Genomic DNA, 11,040 nt, shown 5'->3' with positions numbered 1-11,040 from the left:
AATTACCAGTTTGTCTCTGGAATGACATTTAACATTTGAATAATATACTCTATGGACGTTGGTGTCGTGTAATTAATATTTTGTTGCATTCGTTTCAAGAGATTAATTTTTGATATAATTTAAACGTTTTTCCTTTTGAAAACCGATTCAACGCAATCGTGAGTATTAAAACCTTGTAATCTCATAAAAGCCGAACACTTAATTTCATTATTTGCATTATAAGGAAACCTTTGCTACGTGGCCGGAATCCACCGTTAATGACGATGAAGGCCTATTTGTAATATTTTTGGGGACAATTCGATTTAATTAAGGTATTTCTTCATACAAGAAGATGTCTCATCGAATTCTTCATTCATCGACATGTTTTCTTCAGTTTGTTTTTTAATAATTACCCATGATTTGAAAGTTTTGTATGAAAAACTTCTCACTTCATATTTAGTTCATGGTTTATTGAATGATTAATAAAATCGGGTAATTAAATTTTATGAGTAAAAATTACAAGAAATTTGTGTGGTACCGCCTTAACTACTAACACCTACCTAAATTATGATGGATGAATAGTTATTGATAATTTTTTCAGTAAACCGCTATGGATTTGGCTATTCTTATGTTCGTTGCAATTATTTTCGTGATAGCCAGTGTAATATTAGGTCTCATATATAAGTTTGGCATGAAAGAAAAAAGTTATGAGGAGGCCCTGGCAGAGCAAAAGCTCAGCACTCAAAGTTTACTTGGCATAAAGCAAAAACCCAAAGAAAAGAAAAATAAGAAAATATCCAAAAAGGTAAGTTTAATTTTTTTTATTTGTCCTTTCTTTAATTATCTTGGGAACTTAATTATTTCATTATTTACAAGGCAAAAGACATTGATCCTGATAAAATGAAGAAAGTTCCTGCTACTCAAGAAGGGAAAGGACATGCAAAGACTGATAAATCTAGGCCTGAAGATTCAATTCAGAAACAGAAAGATGAAACAAAGGTATATTTTCTCTCAGTGATTAAATTATGAATTTAATAAGATTGATATTTTTCAGAAAAAATGTGCTCCCGATCAATCACTTCCAAAAAATGAAGATATTAATTCTGCTGATACTCTCATATCTGTAAGTATATTTTTTCCTGAATCATCTATTTGATTGCATTGTGATTTATTTAATTCATGCTACATAATCACTTTTGATTGAGATTAGAATTTTATTTCAACTATCACCAATCAATGTTGCAATATTACATTATCAATGGAGATTCATTTTATATAATTTCACTCAGCCCCAGGATTCTATCAAGGAGAAAGTAATTTTACCAAAAAAAGTTAATAGCAATAGTTCCAATAAACCAAAAGCTAATGTGAATAAAAAAGAACAACCAAAAGCTGATTCAGTTAAAGAGAAAAATGTCAATGCTAAAAAGGAATTCACAAAAAAGGAATCTACTGGCGATCAACCAAAAGCAGATTCTTCTAAAGATAAGCAAGTTGGTGATTCTGTTAAATTAGTGAAAAGGGAATTGGCATCAAAAGGACAAACAGAAGAGCATGAAATACTTGATAAAAAAGAAGAGCTCTTAGTGAAAGAAGTTCCTAAAGAAGAAGAGCATAAAGTTCAAAATAAACCATCAAAGTCTAATCAACTCGTTCAAAATCCTCTTGAGAAAGAGACTGTTGAGAAAGTGACCAATAATTCAAAGCCTTCATTGGCAAATGGTTTTGTTGTAAATCCACCCAAAGACAAAAAAAAGAAGAAGGATTCATATACACTTCAACAATTAGGTATGCAAATTCTTTATTGATATAACTAGATAGAGAAGGTTCCAGTTTAATCTTTTCAGCTGCAGGAGAACCTGGCTTGACTTTCATTTTGAATATGATCCACAATGCAGAACTCTCCCATGCCGACATTCAGTTTCTCATCAACTTACTTTTGAACAAACAATTGGATGCCCCAAAGGTATTAGAGGATTGGAGTGAGGTGAGTAGTTAAAGCAGCTTACACACTTACAATTTACATATTGTAAAAGACAGTCCTAGGGTAGCCTTTAAATTTTAGATTGAGAGGGAGACTTTCAATCCCTCCTAGACTTTAACTATCAGGGTGTAAGTGTTTAAAATTTCAGTTGCAAATGAATTGGCAGACTTAATTTGAACACAATTTCAATGTAAAACCTAAGTATTGGTTTTACATGCAGTGTGAACCAGCACTAAGTATTGCAGTCTCATATTTTCAATCTAAATATTTACTTTCTATTAAAACATCTAATAGGTATCCACATCCAAATAATGGACTTTTCTACAACATTCAGGATACAAAATTTAACTTGAGTTTCATCTTGCATATAAGAGTTGAAATATTTTATGATACATAAACAAATTTTTAAATTGTTGTTTTTCAGGGCAAGTATGATCCAGTTCAGAAACTCAAGAAACAACTAGCTGAAAAAGAGAAAGCCCTTATTGATGAACAAGAGACATTAGCTGGTGTTCAAATAAAGCTAAAAGAAGTTCGCAATGAGCAATTGGCCGAAAGGACATCATCAAATCAGAAAATAAAAATTCTTGAAGAACAACTTCAGAATCTACAAATGGATCTACTTGCTTGTAATAATAGATGTCATGCTCAAGGACAGCAACTTCAGCAGACGCAGGCACAATTGAATGAGGAAAGAATGAAGTTACACAGTCTCAGAGAAGAATTGGCTGCTGTACAAATGCAAAGACAACAATTAGAGATGCATATTGCACAAGAGGTAAAATTATACATATTTCAGTTAATCATTGGAAACGGAAATTCCATTTTATTTTTGTATAAAATAACTTGCATATTACTCCATATTTCAAGTCACTGTAGCTTCCTTATAATTATGATGTGGTAAAATATTGCGATTCTTGAAGATTCTTGTTTTTATTTTAAAAACTTGATAATTTGGGTAAAAGAACATGAAAGATTGTTTAAACGATATATATTTCTTGTTCAGAACATCTTAATGATATACAGAGCATATCTTTCAAAAAAACTTTTCTTTGCTTTTGTATGTCCTGCCAAAACTTCAGATTTTGAATGAAGCACATGATAATGGAAATCTCAATCGAAATTTTTAACTTTCTAGGATTCTAAGTGTAGGAGTAATAATCTAGCTATGTTTTAAAGAAAAAATTCGATCAATAACTTAAAAAAATCCGGTGCAGCTAGCTTGTGAAGCTTGTTCGATGTCGAATTTTGAAAAAAAAAGGGTCTCAAAAAACTTCCAAAAGAAGAGAGCTAGATGCTTGCAATTTTCAGGATTCGGTTAGGGTCCAGATCCGCCAGTTTAATTCGTTACTGGGTAAAAACCGCTAGATGGTTACCTAGTTATAAGTATCCGAAATTATTTAAATATACCGATGCATTTTTCTCGCAAGTGCTTGTGGCTGAAAAAAAATAACGCATAACGATATGTGTGGACAAATTCCTATTTTTTTATATTACTGATTTGCCTGCGATGAAAATGATAGGTGGAATAAAGATTACTATAACCATTATTATTATCAAAGATAACTGACCTCACCTTACCATTTTCCAAAATTTAATTTCAATTTGGAAAGTGATGACATTTCATTGGATTTCCAGTCTGAAGTAATGATTGCACAACTGAGAGCAGATATACAAGAGTACTCTGCAAGAAATGAGCAAATGTTGATCGATATAAACACCATTCAAAAAGTTGCTGCAGATAACGAAGCTTCCTATATTGCGCAGTTGAGTAATATGACACAAGAACTAGGGGAGAAATCTAGACAATTAGAGGTGATAAAGTAAGAAAACAGTAATCGACAAGTCTTACAAAATATCTTTTCCTAGGAATTACACATTGAACTTGCAAACAAAAATGAAATGCTCTACAGACAAGAGGGCGAGCTGAAGACAGAAATTGCCCAATTGAATGCAGTTATGCAGCAGCAAGCTGAGGAGATTAGAAAAACCGAACAGAGTCATGATGAAACCATGGAAGAAATCAACAACTTGAAGAAACAAAAAAGCATATCGAACAAAGTTATTGCACAGGTAAGTTGAAAATTTTAAAAGGTTCGATATTTCTTCAACCAAGTATTTTTTTTCCAGTTAAAGGGTGAGATTGAGAAATTGCAAGAATACAAGACGCAGCAAGAAGCATCTATGGAAAATAATAAAATTAATGAAACAGAAGTATTGAATTATAAGAATGAATTGGCCTATGTGAAAAATCTATCAGAGGAAAAAGAGAATAATCTGAAGTCAGAAATTGATTCGAAGTTGAGTTTAATAAGCAAATTGGAGACTGAATTAGAAGAACAAAAAACTAAGAACAATGTAAGTATACAAAATGTGAACAATGTAAAAAAAACTGAACCAAAAACATTTGTCTAAATTATTAACAATCTTCTTGTTCCTAATCAGATACTGAACAATTCATCGTCCAACCATATGTTTATGTTTTGTTGCGTTTTTCCGATGCCGGAGTCACCTCCCACATTCCCGTACTTGAAATTTGATGAAATTTTGTCGAACTTCTAGGGATTGTAGCTCAGCCATGTTGAATATTTTATATAAACAGTTTTTGATGAAATTACTTATTTTGATGACTTCTACCTTCTGTCAAAAAAACACCCTTTATATAATGCTATTTGTCATATTTTAATTTCTCTTATTCTTTGTCCTTTGTTGTTTAGGATTTGAGAAACAAGAATTACAAAATAATGGAAGCACTAAACGCAGCAGAAGTCAGAATAAAGACAATCCAAGAGGAAAATTCCAACAAAGAAGTATAATATTGCGTGGATCTAGTTTTCAATGAATATATTAATTGATATTTCAGAAAAATTCCTCAGATGAGAAAACAAGCGATATAGATTCTCAGAAAAAGTTCCTATCTAGATTACTACCTGAAGTTAATGGTTTGGAAGATATTTCATCTGAGAAATGGGAAGAAGAATGTTCCAAACTAGTCACTAATTATTTAGAAACCCTTAAGAAAAATGCTAGCAATGAATCTACAGAAAATTTGCAAGCAAGGATAGAACATTATCAAAATGTCATTAAAAACACTGTGAGTATTTTTTCCAGCAATTAGATTTAGATGAATTTATACAGGGTGTTTCATGAGTCGTTGGCCATAGCCCAGTGGTGAAAGAAGAAAACTTGCTTGTTTTGTATCCTAAGGCTATTAGTTTTGGAGATACAGGGTGATTTGAAGTTTTGATTAAAAAAAAATTCCTTCCATCTGCAACTAATTTTGATTGAATTATATTTTAACAAGTCTGTTTACTTATTTATGTTCAAAGTTTGGAAGAAAATCCTTTGGTTCTGTTCAATAATGTTGGTTGTAATTAACATCCTCTTCCTCTGTATAATACGTAGGTCAGGAGATCACCTCCTGACTTTTTGAGCCAATTTGCCTGAAAAAACCATAATTAAATGAATTTTATAAATAAATATTTACAGAGGCCCAAAACTCTACTCTTTGCTTTATGAATCAAATGGGTTTTACCCACCCGTGTGTGGTCAGTGCTAACTTAAATTTTGTTAAACTCATGTGAATTTCTTTACATTTGCGTTTGGTAAACGTCAATAAACTGAAATTTCTCAAGCTCTCTTCCATCGTATCCATCGGTCTTAAGAGGACCGAGATTATTGCCTGGGCACGGTCGGATTATTCGACTTTCGTGAGGTTTTTTCGCGACCAGGTTTCCCAACCATCTCCTCCTCTCGCCTCTTGTAAACATAACCAAAATGTGTCAGTTTAACTATGTTCAGGTTGGTGCAATAGGGAGCAATGATTGTGAGCTCCTTACAAATTACGACAATATTATGCCTTACGTTCATTGTGAACGAGTCTTAATTAATTAATTGTTAAAAAGTATGAACAGACTTTAACCTTTCTATTTTTATAGGAGGATATGCTAGCTAAACTACAGGTTAATATAGATCAAGAACAAATTAGTTGGAAAGCTCAAATTAAAAATAAGGATTTAGAATTAGAAGCACTTAAGGAAAAATTAGAAAAGGTGAGATATCAATCCCAAAATGCTATTTGAAAGACAATAATTTAGAAAAAATTTACTAACAGTTGATGGTTTTTTTTTTAGTTGCAGAATATAGAAACCATTAACGGATCTTCTTTTGAAGGACAATGAAATTGAATTTTTTATATTTTTATTATATGTTAAGAAAAACGAAACTTCTCTGTTAAAATGTAAATTTTGTATTAGTTCTATTGATGATTATATAAAGATGAAATATTTCATTCATATGATTGGATTTTGAGTTATCAATCAAATTAACAGATCAGATTGAAGATAATTTTCATTTCAAGTCATTTGTAATCATTCCCTATATTTTTATATTCGTGCAATAAAAATGCTCATGTCTAATATGTAATAATTTATATTCTTATATATGTTTGTTGATTTAGGGTATTGTATGTCCCAGCCAGATTATGTATTGAATAAAATAATGCCGCTAGATTTTTTTTCTGTATTGAGGATAATTCAATAGCTCACTGTGAAAAAAAAAAGAAATTTTAACAAAAATAGAATTAGTATAAATTACAATTGCAAGCGATGACAGTTTATACATTTTTGATCTATTAAGGAGCGCAACCTCCGTTTTAAAATCACCCTTGGGCCCGTATTCTTAAGCTTAGTAGAATGGAAAGCAGATTTTTCATCTCAGATCGATAATATATTTCCTTCTCTCGGTTGTTCTACTACCGGCAATCAAAGAATACGGGCCCAAGTAGAATAAATTTGAATTTCAATATTTTTCAAATATATTGATATCCATCTTATCCCATGCTAAATAGTAGCAAATGAATTGATATTTTCATGGATACTGGAACTGAAATTTTTTTCATGAGGTTCTCAATTTGCAATATCTTGTTCCCAATATAGATGGTGAAAAAAAAATACAAATATAAAAATATTAAATTTATTATCTTTTCATTATATACAATAAACTGTATGTCAAAAAAAAAACGAAAATACTAAAAAAAAAATTATAATCCACACATACATTTCCTTCAAATAACTCTCAGAATCCTGAGTGAAAGAGGAAAGATTAATCTTGAAATCATACCAAAGTTTCACTAGAGCATGATATAATTTTTAGGGATCAAAATTAATTCCATCAATCGAACTATCAATATATCCCAGGACTGAAAAAGTGAGAGTCCAAAAATTTCTATATGTTGGCAAATTTCATTAAAGTCCTCACTATCTCAATATATGCCAGCAATGAGATCATATATTTTACAGAAATGAAGTCATTAAAAGATAATTCCATTCAATTTCATACATTAAAGCAAGAACACAACTGAGGTATACAAGCAATACTTTCAAACAATTTTGAGAATACTCAGAGTTGAATAATCGATTATTTCCAATTGATAGAGAAATATTCTTCAAGAGATGCAAATTCAGACCAAAAATGAAACATTTCTGTATGTATTTTCGAATTGTATTTTCTCACATTTATATTAAACTCAATATCCACAATTTAAAAAAGCACAAATGCAAATGTATGAGATTATTTTTTTTATCATTCTACGAGCACTTTTTACTTCCAAATCATTATATATACAATTTTGTTGATATATCCGTAATATTCTTCATCAGAATAAGAAAAATTTTTCAATCATTCACATGGAAGGTGAGCATATTTCTAACATCACCCTAAATCACATTGGGGTATAATCTAACTGTACATATAAATGCCTGACACCAACAGAAGCAAAAATCATCTGCGTATGGGATGTAACATATTTTGGATCAACATTTTTCGATACTTCTAATTTAACACCCCCAACATAAACTTCACTACAGAGCGTCCAAAAATGAGGTTCTTGTATTGAATAAACACCTGGTAAACTCACAACTTTTTGATAACACTGAGGCAAAACATTATCCAGTGGGGACGGCTGTCTTTGCATAAGTATCATAACAGAGTCTTTAATCAAGGATAAAACACTTAGGGCAATGAGTATAGCTATAAACATTGAACAAATAGGGTCAGCAATCATCCATCCAAACATATACATCAATATTGCTGATATAATTACTCCAACACTTCCCAAAGTATCAGCTAAGATGTGAAGAAACACCCCTTTCATAATTTGAGAGTTTTCTGTTGTTTCAATTTCCAATAAATGATCATGTGAATGATGGCCATGTGAATTGTGAGAATGACCATGGGATCCCCCATGGGAATGACCATGAGAACCTCCGTGTGAGTGACCATGACCATGTTGAAAAGCATATATTCCAACTAAATTAACTATTAATCCTAAAACTGATACCAAGAGCAACCTCTCATGCTTCACCTGCAAATAATGAATTTCTTCTATACTCCTCACATGACATGCCATTTTATGGCAAAATTATTGTTGAAAAAATCAAGTATCAACTTACCTCGGGAGGTTCAATTGCTCTTTCAACTGCTTCTGACATAATGAAAAATGAAATAAATAACAAAAATAATCCATTGACAAATCCAGCAAGTACTTCAGCTCTAACATAGCCATAAGAATATTTATCATTGGCTTTCCACTTAGTGATAACAGATGCAGCAAGACCCGCTAAAAGTCCTGTACAGTCGAAAAACATATGGAAAGAATCGGAAATTAAACCTGAAAGAATATTTTCATAATGCAATGAAATAGATGTAAATAAGAAAATTTACCTAAACTGTTGGTCCACACTCCATAAGATAATTCCACAAAGGCAAAGGACAGATTGAGCATTAAAAACAAAAATAAGTTCCTAGAATTTCTGTCTGAAAATATTAACCTTATCCACCCATGTATTTTTTCTTTCATACGAGAACCAAGTCCCCTATGTAAATTATCTTTATGGGACAGGGGTAGCATGATTTCGGTTAAAAAATTGAACAAATATGTTTACGCCGATTGTCTACGTGTCGTAAGGTACTTTAGCAATACAAAAAATATACCTTTTATCTGAATAAATCGAATAACCTTCACAAAACATAATGAATCGAAAATGAATTAATGATATTAGTGAAGACGAATACGAGATGAAAGAGTAGGTGAACCATTTAGTAGAAGAACATTTTTCAATTTTTCCAGTTTTCCTAACCCTTTCAGCTTTCAGTATTCAATATTTGATTTGAATATGTCAACATTTTGACAGATTGTACACGTCGATAACATACCTAGTCATAGAGTATGATTTCTTATTATTTATTATTAATTATTTATTTTTGACTAGCACCAAAAAAGAAACAATGTTGTGGAAGAACAAAATTTAAAAAACTTATATTCGAATTAAAAGCATAATCCTGGTTTAGCAAAAACGATTAATTGGTAATTTTTAATTTTTAATTTTTTCATGTTATTTTTTTTTGTAATCCATTATTTCACTTCAGCAATTGATTGAACCAATATAATTTTAATCAGAAAAATACTTCCGATTGATTCTTTGGAAAATAACTTTCGAAGACCATTAACTAAATAAACAATAATATTCTATGTGTAACTTCGAGAACTTCATCTATTTGACAGTTACCATAATCTGTTTCTTTCTCTCAAAGTGAAGTGGAAGAGTCGTCAACATGGTAAGCTTTTTTCATTCCATTTTCTTTGTAATCTAGTTTTAAAAGTTTTGTCAAGATTAGAACTCGGTTTCATGAAAAATTTGCATTGCTTGCTGTATCGTTCTTCATTATTTTACTTCTAAATCATTATTAAGCATTTTAGGTTAGCGAACCACGTGAGAATATTTTACATGATGATCTATTTTTTACAATATTAATCCGTGATTGTTAAAACTGATTTAATGAGTCTGATTTCGTGATGCTGAATTATACGGTTCACTAATTAGCGAATATTGCTTAACTTTGATACCCGTTTCTACAGCCTCCCAAGAAGGACGCCAAAGGTGGTGCTAAGCAACCACAAAAGACCCAGAAGAAGAAAGAGGGATCTGGTGGTGGAAAGGCGAAGAAGAAGGTATGGTTTTTGTTTCATTATGATGTCTTCAAATTGACTTTCCAATTCTTTCGTGATGATAATGTTTGAGCAAGAAATCTATGACTGCTAAAACTGATTTAATGAGTTTGATGCAATCGGAAATTCTTTTAGAATTGTTATTTTGTCAATACATATCTATTAATAATTATTTATAATCTGCAGAAGTGGTCCAAAGGAAAAGTTCGTGATAAGCTGAACAACCAAGTGCTTTTCGATAAAGCTACCTATGACAAACTCTACAAGGAGGTGCCAAGTTATAAATTGATCACTCCATCAGTGGTTTCTGAAAGGCTCAAAATCAGAGGATCCCTTGCCAGGAGGGCTCTCATTGAACTTCAGCAAAAGGGTTTAATCAAGCAAGTTGTGCAACACAGGGCTCAGCTCATTTACACCCGCACCACCAAAGGTGATGATGTAGCTGCTTAGATTTAAGAAAATAAAAATATAAAAACTAAAACCATTTTTATTATGTTACATTCCAAACATTTTCATTGTGATATTCATGAGTGCAAGGGGAAAAAAACCAAACTGGTCCTACTCTATTAATGATGAGCTTATTCAGTCTTCTAATTGCTATATTTTTTTTGTGAATACTAGTAGAGTCGATGTTCTTAATTTTATATTTTAGTTCTTAGGAAAATTTGAAAAACCTAACATTGGGGATCTAAAAGGAATTTTCGTGTATTAAATTGTTTGAAATGGCTGGGCAGATGAAGACTTAGGATTTCTGAAACTAAATGTACATATATATACATACTTTCGAATGTATTATAAGTTTGCTCAATGGCAGTTGCCTGGGAAGGAGAAAGGGAATAAGTTGGAACTTGGCCAATTCTCCAGTTAACGTTACCTGAAATAGGTTGTGCATAGATATTTGAAATACTTAGACTCTGTTAGTACCCAATAAGTCGCATAGAGTCTTGGAAAACCCAAGAAAGAATGATTGAAAGGAGTGTACGACTAAATGAAATTAAGTGTGAATTATTAAATAAAATTGCAAGAAAGAATAACGCTTCAAGAACAAGACATCAAATATAAAAATCTC

The 11,040-nt window shown here is 31.5% G+C and overlaps 3 protein-coding genes across 4 annotated transcripts; 2 read left to right on the top strand and 1 right to left on the bottom strand.

Moving 5' to 3' along the window:
• LOC123307754 (ribosome-binding protein 1) lies at positions 1–6,474 on the top strand. Of its 2 annotated transcripts, none has more exons than XM_044890180.1 (14): positions 1–158; positions 581–784; positions 856–978; positions 1,034–1,102; positions 1,269–1,767; positions 1,827–1,966; positions 2,388–2,741; positions 3,602–3,778; positions 3,833–4,036; positions 4,094–4,321; positions 4,681–4,773; positions 4,827–5,057; positions 5,902–6,015; positions 6,097–6,474. In XM_044890180.1, the coding sequence occupies exons 2-14, from the start codon at positions 590–592 to the stop codon at positions 6,142–6,144; spliced, it is 2,475 nt and encodes an 824-aa protein (XP_044746115.1). In that variant the 5' UTR covers positions 1–158; positions 581–589; the 3' UTR covers positions 6,145–6,474. The 2 variants fall into 2 exon arrangements, with proteins under 2 accessions (XP_044746115.1, XP_044746116.1); XM_044890181.1 differs by lacking the exon at positions 1–158 and adding an exon at positions 180–311.
• A 449-nt stretch (positions 6,475–6,923) lies between these two features.
• LOC123307979 (zinc transporter 7) lies at positions 6,924–9,138 on the bottom strand. Its single transcript, XM_044890494.1, has 3 exons — positions 8,687–9,138; positions 8,416–8,633; positions 6,924–8,327 (listed from the first exon to the last, which is right to left on the bottom strand). The coding sequence occupies exons 1-3, from the start codon at positions 8,871–8,873 to the stop codon at positions 7,686–7,688; spliced, it is 1,047 nt and encodes a 348-aa protein (XP_044746429.1). The 5' UTR covers positions 8,874–9,138; the 3' UTR covers positions 6,924–7,685.
• Positions 9,139–9,440: 302 nt separating this feature from the next.
• Positions 9,441–10,446, top strand: LOC123307305 (40S ribosomal protein S25). The gene is made up of 3 exons (XM_044889553.1): positions 9,441–9,580; positions 9,882–9,974; positions 10,158–10,446. Exons 1-3 carry the CDS (start codon positions 9,578–9,580, stop codon positions 10,419–10,421), a joined length of 360 nt encoding a protein of 119 aa, XP_044745488.1. The 5' UTR covers positions 9,441–9,577; the 3' UTR covers positions 10,422–10,446.
• Positions 10,447–11,040: the final 594 nt, after the last annotated feature.

Source organism: Coccinella septempunctata, chromosome 2 (assembly GCF_907165205.1).
Source record: "Coccinella septempunctata chromosome 2, icCocSept1.1, whole genome shotgun sequence".
Lineage (NCBI taxonomy): Eukaryota > Metazoa > Arthropoda > Insecta > Coleoptera > Coccinellidae > Coccinella > Coccinella septempunctata.
The sequence above is the reverse complement of the archived record's forward strand: the minus strand, read 5'-3'. Positions and strand labels throughout refer to the sequence as shown.